At 46.7% G+C, this 18,001-nt stretch overlaps 1 protein-coding gene across 1 annotated transcript in view; it reads left to right on the forward strand.

Moving 5' to 3' along the window:
* The first annotated feature begins 625 nt into the window (after positions 1-625).
* The window catches only part of DNAH10 (dynein axonemal heavy chain 10), a 167,035-nt gene continuing 149,659 nt past the window's right edge, over positions 626-18,001 (forward strand). The window contains exons 1-3 of the mRNA XM_077293221.1: positions 626-938; positions 5,944-6,069; positions 6,704-6,852. Of these exons, the coding sequence (XP_077149336.1) occupies positions 716-938; positions 5,944-6,069; positions 6,704-6,852 (498 nt within the window). The 5' untranslated portion in view covers positions 626-715. The remainder of the gene's footprint in view (positions 939-5,943; positions 6,070-6,703; positions 6,853-18,001) is intronic.

Genomic DNA, 18,001 nt, shown 5'->3' on the forward strand with positions numbered 1-18,001 from the left:
GGAGAAAGAAATGGTAAATGGCCGTGGATTGAGGTGTGGCCATAATGTGCCACGGAGCGCTATGTGCGCCACATGACCTGTCCCTCTGTTCTTCAGAAGTGGTGAAGTATGAAATACTGAGGTAAAAAGCTCACCAAATACTCCGCGTGTTCACGTGGCCTAATGGCGCCGACCCTGTCACCGTGTGCTCGGCCGTGCATCATTTTCGGACATACACGCCGGGAGGCGAACACTTGTAGCAGTCTACTACAGCTAGGTGTCCGCTTCCAGGTGTACAGCCCTAAATTAATGCACGACAGACTCTATCAGCATCATTATATTTAATGGCCGTTTGCAGGGAGTGCGAACATAAGCCCGGACAGGACCACTGACTATGGCCAAGATCCTAATGTGACCAGGGTCTTAAAAAAAAACAACTTGTACCTAGTGTCAAGTTGTGATAGGTAGCAAGTCGCGATATGACACTATAGGAAATCATTACATGTAATGTCACTATGGAAAAGTGTAATATCACTGTCTCGCCACACATGTCGCCCTAGCCTAAATCCATACAGGCGTGCAGTGCTGCATCCATTCCAGCAGGGGGAGCGCTGAATGCTTCCGTTCTAGTTTGTACTCACACAGACTCCGTAGTCTCTGTTACTAGGGCCGGCAGCGTCGCGTTGCTATAGTTACACACCACAAACTGAAAGAGCGTCCAGCGGAGAACACGGCCATGGACGATCCGCGCCTGGAGTGGATCCGGGACCGTGTCATCTGCGGATTTGGCTTGACGGATCCGAATTGCTTTGAGGAGCTGCTCAACCGGAACGATGGAGAAGACGAAGTGAAGCTTCTGCGGTTTCTGAACGAGAGCACGGAGGAGGAGGAGGGCGCATCAGCGCTGCTGTTCTTCAAGAGCTCCAGGCAAGAGGAGCTGGAAGTGGAGATAGCAGTCGGTGAGAGGAGTGTAGCGGTGTGCGCATGCGCAGTGTGGCGCTGTCACTATGCAGCACTGTTATCACATTACTATTACTATGTGTGTTATAGGACATCTTATTATATGTACATCTAATGTGTATTCTGTCTCACTGTGATTAATAAGCTATGATGTGTATTATATTAGACTATTATGTGTATTATTAGGCGGTATATTATGCTACATTATCCTATGCTGCAATGTGCATTCTATTACACTTTTGTGTATTGTACTATAGTATCTATTGTGCAGGACATATAATACCGACATCCCAGGTCTGAAGTCTCATTAACACGACCCGTCGGCTGAAAGTATCAGGAAAACTGGGAAAACTCCACTGGTCCTGTAATAGGCGCACATGGCACAGGAGACATTGGCAGGGCCGTATTTGCCACTAGGACTAGGCACTTGAGGGCACGTGCCTAGGGCACGTGCCCTATTAAAAGTACCAGGGAGCCTCCACTATCACTACCAGCCAGTGCCCTATTAAATGTGCCAGAGAACCTCCACCATCAGTACCAGCCGGTAAACTGTTAAATGTGTAGGTCAAGGAGCCTCCACTATCAGTACCTGTCAGTGCCCTATTAAAAAAATGCCAGCTGTGCTCCACTAACACTGCGAGCTGTAGTGTGGATCCCGTCTTACATCTGTACTCCTGTACTACATTTCTAGTTCTCATAGGTTTCTTTCCTGCCTCTGGTCTCCTGGTAGACAGGCAGACAGGCAGATAATTAGAAAATATCTAAATTAAAACCTTTTAGATTGATGGAAGGTAAAGTATATTCGCACATTGCATTTTAACCCATTGTTCCCACGATTTTGCAGTTCTACCAGCAGAGTGAATGAGATTTCTGAACTCTCATTGCATATTTTTTCCTTGCAAATGTGAAGCAGTTTCAGATCTGCAGCATGTCAATTCTGTCACCTATTTTGCAGCATTTTTCACCCATTTCAATTAATGAGTAAAATAAAGCGCATCAAAAACTCACGCAAAACGGTGGGTATTTTACTCAGGATTATTCCTGCCAACACTCCAGTATTTGCAGAAGACTTTTCTGCTGCAAGTATTGAACATCTGACCATACCCTTAGATTGTGTTCACAGGTTGCATTCATGCTGCAGTAAGTCGTTAGTAAGTTTGGCCAGGGCAGTATCAGTGGAATAGTGGGGACAGGAGCCAGATTGTAGGTTGTCGAAGAGTGAGTTAGATGCAAAGTGAGAGGAAAGTTTAGCGTTGACGTGCTGCTCAAGGAGTTTAGAAGCAAATGGGAGCAGAGATATGGGGCAAAGTCCTCGGCAGAGATTAGGGAAGTCGGATGGGGCAGTGGTGGGTGGAGGGGGGAATTAAAAGTGTGGGCACTTGAGGGCACGTGCCTAGGGTGGGACGATGCGGGGGGCGGCACCTGAGCAAGTCCTAGGTCACCTCCCGACCAACTGACCACACCCCACAACCCGCCTGCCTCCCACCGTCCTTGAAGACGTCATACTCACCCTGCTCCAGCGATGCCTGGTCTCAGCGCCTGCAGCTCGTCCTGAGTGAGCAGTCACATGGTACCGCTCATTAAGGTCATGAATATGGGCATATTCATGACCTTAATGAGCGGTACCACATGACCACTCACGCAGGAAGAAGGTGCTGCACCGGGAGTCGGGACAGAGCTAGAGGAATGTTCGGCGTGGCCGCGCGGTGTGGGAAGGGTGAGTATGAGGGACGGGGGGGGGGGGGGATGAAGGAGGACGGGGAGCCAAGCCATGCAAGATGGGAGTTGGGGGGGTTGAGAGTTGAGCCATGCATACAGGAGGGGGGGGGGAATATGAGCCATGCATACAGGAAGGGGGGGAATATGAGCCATGCATACAGGAGAGGGGGGGAATATGAGCCATGCATATGGCATGGGAGGGAGATGAGCCATGCATACAGGGGGATATGAGCCATGCATATGGGATGGGAGGGAGATGAGCCATGCATATGGGATGGGAGGGAAATGAGCCATGAATACGGGAGGGGGATGGGTATATGAGCCATGCATATGGGATGGGAGGGAGATGAGCCATGCATACAGGAGGGGGGGGATATGAGCCATGCATATGGGATGGGAGGGAAATGAGCCATGAATACGGGAGGGGGATGGGTATATGATCCATGCATATGGGATGGGAAGGAGATAAGCCATGCATACAGGGGGGGATATGAGCCATGCATACAAGATAGGAGGGGGGCATTATACAGTATTGAGCATCATGTGGGGTCATTATACAGTATTGAGCATCATGTGGGGTCATTATACAGTATGGAGCATCATGTGTGGCCATTATACAGTATGGAGCATCATGTGTGGCCATTATACAGTATGGAGCATCATGTGTGGTCATTATAAAGTATGGAGCATCATGTGTGGCCATTATACAGTATGGAGCATCATGTGTGGCCATTAAACAGTATGGAGCATCATGTGTGGTCATTATACAGTATGGAGCATCATGTGGAGCCATTATACAGTATGGAGCATCATATGTGGTCATTATACAGTATGGAGCATCATGTGTGGCCATTATACAGTTTTGAGCATCATGCGGGGTCGTTATACAGTATGGAGAACTGTGTGCGGCCATTATACAGTATTGAGCATCATTTGTGGCTGTTATACAGTATGGAGCATCATGTGTGGCCATTATACAGTATGGAGCACTGTGTGGCCATATTTTTTTTTGTTTATAATTATTGTTTGTGAAACAGTGTGATCAGCAGTGCTAAATGGGTGTGGTTGGGACGTGGATATAGGTGTGACTAGTTGTGAAATGAGTGTGGTCAGAGGCGTGGCCTAAAATTTGCTGCGGCGCACTACGCACGCCACAAACTTTAGACCTCTTTCCCCTCTTCAAAAGTTGGGAGGTATGGTACTGTATTTGCCAGATCACGGCAAGTGCCGCAAATCCCATAGGGAATGAATGAGGCCAAATGCAGTGTTGCCGTAAGTGATCCGTTACGCGGCAGATGCAGAAAAACTGCCCGATCTGCTGCAAAAGGCGACTTTCACATCAGCGATTCTTGCCAAAGTCACTGCCGATAGTGTCATACTCACCAAAGGGGGAGGCAGCACTAAAAGTACCTAGGGCAGCAGAAACTCTAAATACGGCCCGGGACATTGGTATCGTGTGTTTGCTCTGCCAGTCTGTCAGCAGTCAGCTTTCTGCAGCTTGTACAACCATCTGTGGTTAATCCATGGGTGACAGGTTTAATAGAAAATCCATTGTACATACAGCTGACAATCATATTCAGCCAGAGATAACAACAGTCAGGGAGCCTCCACTATCACTACCAGCCGGTGCCCTATTAAATGTACCAGGGAGCCTCCACTATCACTACCAGCCGGTGCCCTATTAAAAGTACCAGAGAGCCTCCACTATCACTACCAGCTGTTGCCCTATTAAAAGTACCAGGGAGCCTCCACTATCACTACCAGCCAGTGCCCTATTAAATGTGCCAGAGAACCTCCACCATCAGTACCAGCCGGTAAACTATTAAATGTGTAGGTCAAGGAGCCTCCACTATCAGTACCTGTCAGTGCCCTATTAAAAAAATGCCAGCTGTGCTCCACTAACACTGCGAGCTGTAGTGTGGATCCCGTCTTACATCTGTACTCCTGCACTACATTTCTAGTTCTCATAGGTTTCTTTCCTGCCTCTGGTCTCCTGGTAGACAGGCAGACAGGCAGATAATTAGAAAATATCTAAATTAAAACCTTTTAGATTGATGGAAGGTAAAGTATATTCGCACATTGCATTTTAACCCATTGTTCCCACGATTTTGCAGTTCTACCAGCAGAGTGAATGAGATTTCTGAACTCTCATTGCATATTTTTTCCTTGCAAATGTGAAGCAGTTTCAGATCTGCAGCATGTCAATTCTGTCACCTATTTTGCAGCATTTTTCACCCATTTCAATTAATGAGTAAAATAAAGCGCATCAAAAACTCACGCAAAACGGTGGGTATTTTACTCAGGATTATTCCTGCCAACACTCCAGTATTTGCAGAAGACTTTTCTGCTGCAAGTATTGAACATCTGACCATACCCTTAGATTGTGTTCACAGGTTGCATTCATGCTGCAGTAAGTCGTTAGTAAGTTTGGCCAGGGCAGTATCAGTGGAATAGTGGGGACAGGAGCCAGATTGTAGGTTGTCGAAGAGTGAGTTAGATGCAAAGTGAGAGGAAAGTTTAGCGTTGACGTGCTGCTCAAGGAGTTTAGAAGCAAATGGGAGCAGAGATATGGGGCAAAGTCCTCGGCAGAGATTAGGGAAGTCGGATGGGGCAGTGGTGGGTGGAGGGGGGAATTAAAAGTGTTGAACAACTGTTTGGGGTTGTGAGATAAGGAAGATACAAGAGATGTAAAGTAGACCTGTTTAGCAGAGGTGAGAGCTGATTTGAATTTGAGTGTTGCTTGTTTGAATGTGGTGAAATCATTTTGCGAATGCGTTTTCTTCCAACGCTGCTCTGCAATTCTGGATACTTGTCTAAGCTTTTTAGTGATGTTATTGTGCCAGGGTTGTCTACTGATTCGTCGCACTCTGCTGTGCATGAGAGGGGCGACACTGCTTCGATAGCTGATGCGAGAGTGGCCTTGTAGAAACTAGTGACAGTGTCTGTGTTGTGGAGTGAAGGTATGGAGGACAGTGGTAGAATAGAGTCAGAGTGTGCGAGTGTCTAGATGCGTGAGGTTTCTGCGGGGGTGCGCAAATTGGTGGACATGGGTGACAGGTGAGGAGGACAGTGATGAGAACGTTAGTAGATGGTGGTCAGATAGAGGGAGAGGAGAGGTTGTGACGTTAGATAGGAAGCAGAGACGGGTGAAGACCAGGTCTAATGTATGTCCATCTGTGTGGGTGGCTGAGGAGGACCACTGAGTAAGTCCAAAAGATGAAGTGAGCGACACGAGTTTATAGGCCTATGCATCATTTAATTTTATGCATTCTATCTTTCTCCTAGAACCAGAAGAGCTAGTAGCACAGAGCACAGGACCACGTGAAGACGATATTAACCCTCCACTCACCGATAGAACAGACCTGACCATAAGATCTGTTGACACAAACTCACTGGATCCATCTGGTGGCAGTAAGAAAAAATACTATTTGTGTTCTAGTATCATAGGTATAGTCAGGGGCCGACACGGACAGAAGAGGGCCCTGTGCAAGAACGATATATGTCTCATCATAATGCACATTTCATCTTGCTTTGGAGGTAGAATTGGTCTCACTTTTTAGGCCCAGGTTGCACCAATCATACGTCCTCTCATGTCTATATTAAAAAAAGTTTGCCTAGCTCCTATAAATTCACGGATGGTCTGTAAAAATAGGAGGCTGTTTTCTATTATATGTAAGAAATGTAGATGCTTCTGGGACGTCCTGAAGCTAGGGTTTGTATGCCGGTTAAGGCTTGTTCACACGACCGTATATTCGGTCCGAGCGCTATCCATGAAATAAAAGACAGCACTTGGACCAATGTTGTTCAATGGGACAGTGCAGATGAGCGATTTTTCACTTTAGGATTAGATTTACTCAGAAACGAAAATACCGTTGGTGAAACCTGTGCAGCCACATAGGGGCCCAAGAGGTAAGGGGTCCATCTCCGCCTCCAATGTAGGGCCAGTAAATTGTCCTGCACAGGGGCCCTCTTCTGTCTGAGTCCGGTCCTGTACTTACCCTCTCAACAGATAAACTAATGATGGAAAATTGTGATTTACATGTAGAGAAAGAAGAGGCATCGGACAATACCAGTCTGCACATAGACTCCGATAGAAAGGCAGAGGCTTATATTCCTTTGGGGACTGACAGTGGCCCGGAATCAGGCCAAGAAGAAGCTGCTGACAGTGAAAATGTGACTCCTATCAAACTCACTGTAAGAATGAACTGATTGATCAGCCGCCATCTATCATATCTGCAGCTTTTATTTATTTGTTTAATGGCAGTTTTTCTGTTGTTTACGGTATATAGGAGATTTGTGGCTGTTATATACTAATACCATTATTTCGGTTTAGTATGTACTTTTGTACTGGGAATGACACTATATCTAATAATGTTTGTTTTTGTGTGTAGCATTAACCAGGCCAAATTTTTCAACTCTGTCTTGTCACTTTATTTGGCAATAACTGGATGGAATGTTTCATCACGTCCCAGGGATTTTTTTGCTTGATTTTTTTTTATAACACGGTATACTTTATGATAGTGATACATGTTTAATTTTTATTTATAAAATATCAGAAATTTCACAAGAATTTCTGATCGCATCTGCTACACACCCATTGGGGGGGACGCTATTTTTTTATATCTCATGGCAGTAAAAAGGCATATTTGTGGTCATTAACCCCATAGCGACCAAGCAACATTTTTTTAAATCTGACCAGTGTCACTTTATGTGGTAATAACTCTGGACTGTTTCAACATATCCCAGTGATTTTGAGATTGTTTTTTTTTTGTGTGACACATTGTACTTTATGTTAATAGTAAATTTAGGTCGATGTGGTTTGCGTTTATTTATAAAGATATCAGAAATTTAACAAAAATGTTAAAAACAATTTGCAAAACCACACAAAACAGTTAATATAGAACATTTCCCTCATGTCTGCTTTATATCTAAAGCATTTCTAAAATGTCCTTTTATTTTCTTAGGATGATAGAAGATTTAAAAATGTAGCAGTCATTTTTTTAATTTTTCAAGGAAATTTTCAAAGATTATTCTTTTAGGTACCTATTCAGTTTTGAAGTGACTTTGGGAGACCTATATATTGGAAAATCCCCCAAAATGACACTTTTAAAAACAGCCCCTTCAACATATTTAAAACTGCTGTCAAGTAGTCTTTTTGAACCCTTCAGGTGCTTTTCAGGAGCGGCATGACAAAAAATAGAATTAGAACTTACCGGTAATTCTCTTTCTAGGAACCTTCCACGACAGCAGTATCGGAGGATGTCTCCCCGCCCTAATAGGGGACAGGAACAGAAAGAGGTTAAATACCCCTCCCCTTCCTGCAACCACCAGTGTTTTTTCTGGACACAGTAGCATGTTTAGTTACCACTTAAGTGCAGGAAACATTTAATATATAAATCAGATAGGGAGGGAAATTAGTGCTGTCGTGGAAGGTTCCTAGAAAGAGAATTACCGGTAAGTTCTAATTCTATTTTCTTTAGTCACCTTCCACGACAGCAGTATCGGAGCAATACCAACCGCTAATTTCTTTAGGGAGGGACAACAGCCTGGAGAACTCGTCTGCCAAACGATAGGTCCCTATTGAAGTTGAGCCTGTAGTGCCTGGTGAATGTATGGACTGACGACCAGGTGGCGGCTCTGCAAATCTGCTCTGAAGATGCGCTACCCCTCTCTGCCCAGGAAGTTGAGACTGCACGGGTGGAGTGTGCTTTTAGAGAAGCTGGAGGAGTTAGATTCTGGGATGAGTAGGCAAGGCTAATGGCCTGTTTAATCCAATTTGCTATTGTACTTTTGGCTGCCTTCTTGCCTTTATTACGTCCTGCCCACTGGACGAATAGATTCTGATCCACCCTCCAACTTTCCGTCTGTTGAAGGTAGAATAGGACCACTCTGCGGACGTCCAGGGTATGAAAGACCTCCTCTTTTGGGTTAGATGGATTCGGACAGAAAGAGGGCAAGATGATTTCTTGATTTCTGTGGAATTCAGAGACCACTTTAGGCATAAAGGAAGGATCTAATTTCAGGATTATGCTGTCCATAGTTACGGTCAGGAATGGCTCCTGGATTGATAACGCCTGTATCTCCCCTATACGCCTGGCGGTAGTGATCGCCACCAGAAAGACTGTTTTTAGGGTCAAGATCTTTAAGTTGGAAGCTGAAAGGGGTTCAAAGGGGTCACCGGTCAGACTGTTCAAGACAAGATTCAGGTCCCACGGAGGGGTGTGGATGAGACGTCTTGGACGGATTCTTGTTGCTGAAGCTATAAACCGTTTGATCCATCGGTGACTTGCCAGATCTTGGTCAAAGAAAGATCCGAGGGCCGACACTTGGACCTTCAGGGTACTTGGTGAGAGTCCCATCTCCAAGCCCTTCTGGAGGAATTGAAGGATTTGAGCAATTTCCGGGTTAAATGGATCTGGTTTGTTCGGAAGACACCATGAAGAAAATTTCTTCCATATTTTCCCATAAATGGCATTAGTTATCGGCTGCCTACTTTTTTGTAGGGTTTCAATCACGTCTTGAGAGAGCCCCCTGGTGCAATGTTCTGGATAGCAATGGGATTGGCGGGAAGGCATACGCTAGGGTAAACTCCCAAGGATGTGAGAATGCGTCCAGTCCTTGAGTCTCGTTTGAGATGTTCAGGGAGAAAAAGTTGTCTGACTTTTTGTTCTGACTGCTGGCGAACAGGTCCACCTCGGGGGTTCCCCACCTCTGGACCAAGGATAGGAATATCTCCTGGTTTAGGGACCATTCCCCAGGATGAAAGTCCCTCCTGCTGAGGTAATCCGCCTGGGAATTGTCCAGCCCTTTTATATGTACCGCAGAGATGGACAGGAGGTGTTTCTCTGCCCAGGAAAAAATCCTTCCAGCAGTTAGCTTTAGGCTTGAGTATTTCGTGCCCCCTTGGTGTCGGAGGTAGGCGACAGTGGTCATGTTGTCGGACATCACCCGTACATGGTGACCCTGGATGAGGGCCGATGAGGCTTTTAGCGCCTCCTCCACTGCTTTTAACTCTCTCAGATTTGAGGAGCTGCGTCTCATCTCTAGGGACCACAGACCCTGAAAGTGGGATTTCTCGATCACAGCACCCCAACCTCTCTGACTTGCGTCTGTTGTAAGTATTCGGAGAGGGGTCTGATCCCAGCTGACTCCCCGCTGTAAGTTTCGGGGATTCCGCCACCATGAGAGGGAGGATCTTACATGAGTGGGAAGAGGAATTTTCCTGGATAAAGCCATCTGGTGTCCTCTTGAGTACGACAGGATGTGAGACTGAAGAATCCTTGTATGGGCCTGGGCCCAGGAGACTGCCTGGATGCATGATGTTAGAGAACCCAGGATTGACATAGAGTCTCTTAGAGTTGGGTATTTCTGGTCTCTGAATCTGGAGATCTTGTGGACCAGATCTATCCGACGGTCCCTGGGTAAGAAGGACATTCTCTTTTCTGAGTCCAGCAGAATTCCTAGAAATTTCTTCTGGGGAGATGGCCGGAGATCTGATTTTGCCAGATTTGGAATCCACCCGAGAGACGTTAAGATGCTGAGAACCTTCGCCACGTCCTGATTGAGGCGAGAAGCTGATGGAGCAATGAGGAGGAAGTCGTCCAGGTATGGAATGACGCAGACCCCCTGTTGTCGGATAAAGATTATCACTTCCAACATGATCTTGGTGAAGACCCGTGGAGCTGATGACACTCCGAAAGGAAGGACATTGAACTGGTAATGGCTGATCCGTTTGTTTTGGGAGATGGCGAACCTGAGGAACCTCCTGTGGTCTGGGTGTATTGGCACATGGTAATATGCGTCCCTCAGGTCCAATGTGGCCATTACCCAGTTCTGTCCAATCAGCAGGATCGCTGATCTGATAGATTCCATCTTGAATCTTCGATATCTTATCACCTGATTCAGAGGTTTCAGGTTTACGATGATACGGTGTTTTCCTGAGGGTTTCTTCACCAGAAAGAGATGGGAATAATGGCCTTCTCCTTTTTCCCTTTGTGGTACGTGGGAAATCACTTTCTCCCGGAGCAGGCTTAGAATATCCGATCTCAGAGCTTCCTGTAGTTTTGGAGATTGTGGAGAAGTGATTGTTAGATGGCGAGGAGGAGGACTCTCGAATTCCAATTTTAGGCCATCCTGTATGGTACGCAGGACCCACTGATCCCTGGTGATCTCCTGCCACCTGGAGAGGAAATTCGAGAGTCGACCCCCGACGTGGAAGCAGTCATTGTTTTTCAGAGGGCTGCTGGGGCTGGGGGACCATGATGTTTCTGGCTTTCCCACCTTTAGGGTAGCTCCATCGCCCTGTTTTGCCTTTTCCCCTATAGTTCTGTTGGGGTGGTTGTTCACGGGGGGGACGAAAAAACCGCTTCCTCGGGTTCCGTTGTTCTGGAAGGTCCTTCTTTTTGTCCGAAGCCTTGTCCAGGATGTCGTCCAAGGCTGGTCCAAAGACATGATGGCCCTGGAAGGGGATACCACAAAGTTTGGACTTTGAGGTAATGTCTCCCCCCCAAGACTTAAGCCACAGGGCCCTCCTTGCTGAGTTTGTAAGGACAGCAGATCTAGCGGCTACCCGAACTGATTCCGCGGAAGCGTCCGCGAGGAATCCGGTTGCTTTTTGGAGCAATGGAAGAGAATTAAGGATGTCCTCTCTGGATGTACCTTGTACGAGGTGGTTCTCTAAGGTACGAAGCCAAATAAACAACGATCTGGCCACACATGTTGAGGCTACGTTGGATTTTAATAAGTTAGTTGAGGTGTCCCAAGATCTCCTCAGTAAGCTCTCAGTTTTACGATCCATCGGATCTTTAAGTTGGGAGGAGTCTTCGAAGGGTAGGGCCGTTTTCTTAGTGACCCTTGACACCTGAACATCCACCTTGGGCATATCAAATAAAGAACAATCTCCCTCCAGGGGAAAGCGATTTTTGAACTCAGATGGGACGTTCAGCCCCTTTTCTGGCAGGCTCCACTCCTGGAGGATAATGTTTTCGATGTTTTCATGTATGGGGAATCCTTTTACCGATTTAGGTTTCAGACCCCCGAACATATCATCCTGCACGGAATGGCCCTCTATCTCCTCCTCTACCCCCATGGTGCCTCTCACCATGGAAATTAACTCTTCCAAATCTTCAGAGGAGAAGAGGTACTTCCTACTTTCCGATTTGGGAGCAGGAGTAGAAGTAGAACCCTCTTTTTCCCAGCTGTATTCTGAACCCGAGGTATGTATCTCGCCCGAGTCAGAGTCTGAGGCTACCCGGCCCAATCTCCTTTTCTTAGGAGGGGGAGGCTGTGGGGTCGGGGCTCGAGAGAAGGTTGCCATAGAGGATTGAACCTCCTCCCTGATGAGGGTTCTAATGCTATCCATTAAAGAAGGCTGTTCGCTACGCAGCACTTCGTCTGTGCATGGTTGGCAGAGCTTCTTTGTGTATGCTGAGGGGAGCTTGGCTGCACAAGCACCACACTTGCGGCTGGGCTTCCTAGTGCCAGTGACCTTGTCTCCCTGGAACGAGAGAGAAAGGTGGACTGAGCCGCTTAAATTTTTCAAAGAATGGACAGCAAGGGACATCATCCCACTACTTACAGTAGAGGGGTGCGCGGTGGGCTCTGCAGTGGCAGAGTGAGAGGTTTTGTCGCCGTCCATAACGCCAGAGGTACTGTCACCGACAGACGTCTCACTAGGAGGGCTCCCCAGTCAGGAATAAGTAGTCTTACCGAGATTCCAGCGAGTTTGGTGCTCTTCCCTCGAAAGTGTCCCTGGGGGGGGTCCGCGACGCCCGCCCTGGCCGCCGCTGCTGTTCCCAGGTTCAGGACGCCGGCCGGCGCGCGCCAAAGCTCCAGTTTGAAAAACCGGAAGTCCCGGAGTGTGTCACTTCCGGCGCGCGCGCGCGCCAACCCCGCAGCGGCGTGGGGAGAGGAGGAAGCCGGGGAGCTGCAGGAGGACCCCGGAGCACTACACCGCTCTGCATTACCACCCGAAGGTGGCGCAGGAAGAGCGGGTGGGGGTCCCAAGTCACGCGGGGACCGCGGAGATGGGAGCAGTCTGGAGGCGGAGGAAGAGAACGGAGCTCCCGACCGCGACTGCCCGGCTGACAGGTAACCAGTGCTCTCGTTCGCCGGCCACGGCAGCACTATCGGAGAACCTCTTCATGCCCCATAGGGGACAGGAAAAACACTGGTGGTTGCAGGAAGGGGAGGGGTATTTAACCTTTTTCTGTTCCTGTCCCCTATTAGGGCGGGGAGACATCCTCCGATACTGCTGTCGTGGAAGGTGACTAGAGAAATGTGAAATTGTATTTTTACCTCTAAAATATTGCTAACATCTGAACTGGCAGACTTTAACCCCTTCACAACCTTAGAAGTATTCATATGTTCTGCCTGGGAAGAGGTTCCCAACATATGATGTATGGATACGTCCTGGCTATTGTGCGGACACAGGAGCTGTGCACATGCGATTGTTGCCGGATGTTCAGCTAGCACGACAGCTGACACCCGGCTCTCACTGCCAGGAGCGGTGCTGCACAGCTCCCGGCTATTTAACCCTCTAAATGCTGCGATCGATATTGATTGCATCATTTAGAAAGCAATGAGAGGGAGGCGGCACCCTCTTCTCTCAGATCGGCGCCCCCCCCGTAAATTTTGTTGGAAAAATTAGAAATTGATGATCAACTTTTAGCCCTTCTAACTTACTAACAAAGAAAATAATGCTTCAAAAATTATTCAGATGTAAAGAAGACATGTCGGAAATGTTATTTATTAACTATTGTGTGTGACATAACTCTGTAATTTAAGGGAATAAGAATTAAAAGTATAAAATTGCAAAATTTTCTCCAAATTTCTGATATTTTCACAAATAAGCGCAAGTCATATTGACCAAATGTTACCGCTATCACGAAGTACAATATGTCACGAAAAAAAACTATCTCAGAATCAGTGGGATACGTTGAAGCATTCCAGAGTTATTATCTCATAAAGTGACAGTGTTCAGAATTGTAAAATTTGGCTTAGTCATGACGGTGAAAACAGACTTGGGGGGTGATGGGGTTTACACCATTGCTCCACCATGGATTGTCATGGTGACCATCAGATCCAAACAATCGTGATCTCAGGGAATCGAATACTGTAAGGTTAAAGAGGGAGCATCCACGCTCTTATAACTATCTCAATGCTGCTGTCACTATAAACGGCAGCATCTAAGGGGTTAAAGGGCTTTGGTCGGTGCCAACACCAATTGTGACTGATGCAGTAGGGCAGTGATGGCGAACCTTTTAGAGACTGCGTGCCCAAACGACAGCCCACGGACATGACGGGAGTCATTGAGGCTGGTGCGGACATGACAGGAGGCATTGGGGCTTGTGCGGACATCGCAGGAGACAGTTGGGATGGAGACAACATCACAGAAGGCATTGGGGCTGCTGCGGACATCGAAGGAAACAGTTGGGCTGGTGCGGACATCACAGCAGACATTGGAGCTGATGCGGACATCACAGGAGACAGTGGAGCTGATGCAGATATTGCAAGAGACAGTGGGGCTGGTGCGGACATAGCAGGAGGCATTGGGACTAGTGGGGACATTGCAGGAGACAGTCGAGTTGGTACGGACATCGCAGGAGAAAGTGGGGCTGGTGCAGACATCAGAAGAAACAGTGGGGCTGGTGTGGACATCTCAAGAGACAGTGGGGTTGGTGGGGACATCGCAGGAGACAATGGAGTTGGTGCATGCATCACAGGAAACATTGGGGTTGGTGCGGACATCACAGGAAAAATACACAAATATACTGTGTATAGGGAGCAATGTATGGGCTCACTGAATATAGAAGGCTATATATTGGCGCATACTGTATATAGGAGGCTATATGGGGCCCTTACTGTATATAGGAGGGTGTATCAGGGCTCATACTCTATATAGAAGGCTATATGGGGCTCATACTGTATAAAGGAGGCTATATACGGGCTTATACTGTATATAGGAGACTATATGCAGGCTCATATTGTATAAAAAGAACTATATAGGAGCTCAAACTGTAGATAGGGTGCTATGTGAGGGCTCACACTCTATATAAGAAGCTATGTGGGGTTTATACTGTATATAGGAGGTTATGTGGGGGCTCATACTGTATCTAGGGAGCTATGTGTGGGCTCATAGTGTATCTAGGAGTCTATATGGAGGATCATACTGTATATAGGAGGCTATATGGGGGCTCGTACTCTATATAGGGAGTTATATGCGGGCTCATACTGTAAATGGGCTATATGGGGGCTCATACTGTATCTAGGGAGCTATGTGCAGGCTCATACTGTATCTAGATAGCTGTATGGGGGCTCATACTATATATAGTTTGTCAACTAAGAACAAAGAGGTGCACGCTAAAAGATAGGGAACACCCAATGTATAACAAAGAATGAATTTTATTAATAGTAACAACATATGCAAATGGACAGACAATTAAAACATTTAAACACCAAAACACGGCTATATAAGGTTGAAAACATGCAGTAACCATAAAGTGCATAAGTATAAAGTGAATAGCATTACTGAGTCAAATAATAATAATAATCTTTATTTTTATATAGCGCTAACATATTCCGCTGCGCTTTACAGTTTGCACACATTATCATCACTGTCCCCGTTGGGGCTCACAATCTAAACTCCCTATCAGTATGTCTTTGGAATGTGGGAGGAAACCCGCAAAAACACAGGGAGAACATAGAAACTCTTTGCAGATGTTGTCCTTGGCGGGATTTGAACCCAGGACTCCAGTGCTGCAAGGCTGCTGTGCTAGCCACTGAGCCACTGTGCTGCCCCATCAAATGACGCAATGTAATAATGGCAGATGCAAGTTGAAACATCTTAGGAAAAAGAAATGATTATTTTTTTAAATAAATTGCATCTGTGGGAAACTGTCGGAAATCAGACCTGCTGGTGTCAAAATGAGAAGACTGCAGCTGAGGCCATGTGAACCAACAAGAAACTATGGAGGAGCAGACCCCACGCGTATCGCCACGGACATCTGTGGTTTCTTCACGGAAAGTGACACTTCTAGCAGATCTGATTTCCGACCGTTTCCCAAAGATGCAAATTATTTTGAAAATAATAATTTATTTTTGCTAATATGCTTCATCGTGCATCTGCCATTATCTCATGGGGTCATTTGACTCAGTAATGCTATTCACTTTATACCAGCTGAACTTTGTGGTTACTGCATGTTCTAAACCTTATATTGCCATCTAACTAGGTGTCAGGTTATAGTATGGTGCTGTAATAGGTCTGTCCATTTGCATGTGTGGTTACTATTAATAAAATTAATTATTTGTTATACATTGGGTGTTCCCTATCTTTTAGAATGCACCTCTTTGTTCTTAGTTGTCAAACCATGTTGCTAGTCAGCATGCTTTCAGAGATCCCCTTTTATATTTGGCGGTGCCCTCCATTTGCATCTAACCCTCATACTGTATATACGGTAGGTAGCTATATGGGCTTTATACTAAGCTTTAAGCTATGTGGGGGCTCATACTGTATGTAGGGGGTTGTGTGTGGATTCATACAGTACATAGGGGGCTGTGAGGGAGCTCATACCTTATGTAGGGGGCTATATGGGGACATAATGCCTGGTCCTGTGAGCTGTTATCCTCATTGCAGTACAACATATGGCTATGGTCTCCTTTTCTTGTCCCGATTGAGGGAATTCCCTGATGAATCCCTGAATGACTAAAAGAGGGTGGAAACGCGTCGGAAGAAGATACCATTAAAGCTATGTACTGCCATTTATGATTTGAACGGTTATTCGTTGTTTGATAAGGACTTGTGTTGGCTCGATTTATCTGATCCTGGAGAAAAATGGATATGTCTCCGTGAGTTTTACAGAGACACAAGGTCCATGAAAAAACACAGACATGTGAGTAGCCCAATAGACTATAATGGGTACAAGTTCCCCAAAAAAAATTTTGTCAAAATTTATATGAGTCGCCCCGTACTCGGTACTGGGTCCTGTGGTTCACAGGGGGATGTCACGTTGGCTGCGACCCGGTTCATGGCCCAGGGCGCCAATGTAAAAGAGAAAGGTCTTTAAAGGGATAGAGTTTATGTTTGTGACGCCACCTGTGGTATTTGGTCAGGGTGACCGACGCTGCTTTAAGGGATCCGCTGGGGTGATGTTATGGCAGCTAGATGGTATACCTTCCCACAGGTGAAGTATGTCCCCAGGGCTTCCCGGTGTAAAGATGGTGGTGTGGTGAGAGGCGCAGAGAAGAACGAGGACACAAGGTTGCAGTCTTTTTACCTTTACTGAAGACTTCAGCATCCACAGTCCAGAGCACCAGATCACGGGGCAGGCAGAGTCGGGACGGTTTGGAGGCAAGTCCAGAGTTCCCTTGTCCAGGTGTAAATCAGTAGCCTTCCCTTGCGCTGCGGTGGTGTAGTCCCTTACTGCATATGGCTTCACATAAGGGTCTCACTGATTTTGTGTTTCGTTCTCTCTGTCCCCCATATAGGATAGGACAATACCCGTATGACTGGTGACTTGAGCCTGTTTATAGGGTCTCTTAGATAACCCGGCTCTGTAGGTGTCACTGTGCCTCCTGGGTGTAGGTGCGGACAGGTAACCTGCAATTAGCTGACCGACGGTCTCCAAAATAAGGCATAGAGGTCCTTACTCCCTCGGTGTTCCGGCTACCAGGATTTTGCGCCTCAGAAGGAGGCAGCCTGAGCGGGGCTGGTCTCCTTCTGGTATCCTCTCCTTTGATTCAACTTCCTTCATGCTCGCTGCAATACAATTCTGCCTTTCAGTGTCTCTTTCTGGGAGCTGCAGCTCTGAGGGCATGCAGAGCTCCGATGACCCTCTGTCCTCCTCAGACCACTGTCTGGAACTGACTACCAGAACTCCTGTCTGGAGCTCTGTCAGGAACTAACTAACTTTCCCTACAGACTACCAGTTATATCTATGCGGGGAGTGACCTAATAAATAGGAGCAAAAGCTCCCCCTGGTGGCCTGGAGTGTGAAATGTGTTGCATGTTTGTGGTACCTCGATGCAGTTATCCTTCATTGCCAACAAACGTAGTATCACTCTCCCCGAGAGGAAAGCAATACCACCGCGATGACTAGGACCCTGGGGCGCCGCTTATACACTTTCTGATGTTTGCAATGAACCAATTAAGCAAGAATAATTTTTAGAACTAATATAAGAAGTGATTTCTTAAAATAAAACAAAACGCCGCCTTTAATGACTGCTGCAGTCTTGGGGCGCAGTCAGACGGTCGTATTAATCTGTGTGCGATCGGACCACAGTGCACAGACTGGCTGGCGGCTCTCTTTAACTATTTAAATTACTCTTGTTTGATTGGTTTATTGCA

Source organism: Ranitomeya variabilis, chromosome 1, assembly GCF_051348905.1.
Source record: "Ranitomeya variabilis isolate aRanVar5 chromosome 1, aRanVar5.hap1, whole genome shotgun sequence".
Lineage (NCBI taxonomy): Eukaryota > Metazoa > Chordata > Amphibia > Anura > Dendrobatidae > Ranitomeya > Ranitomeya variabilis.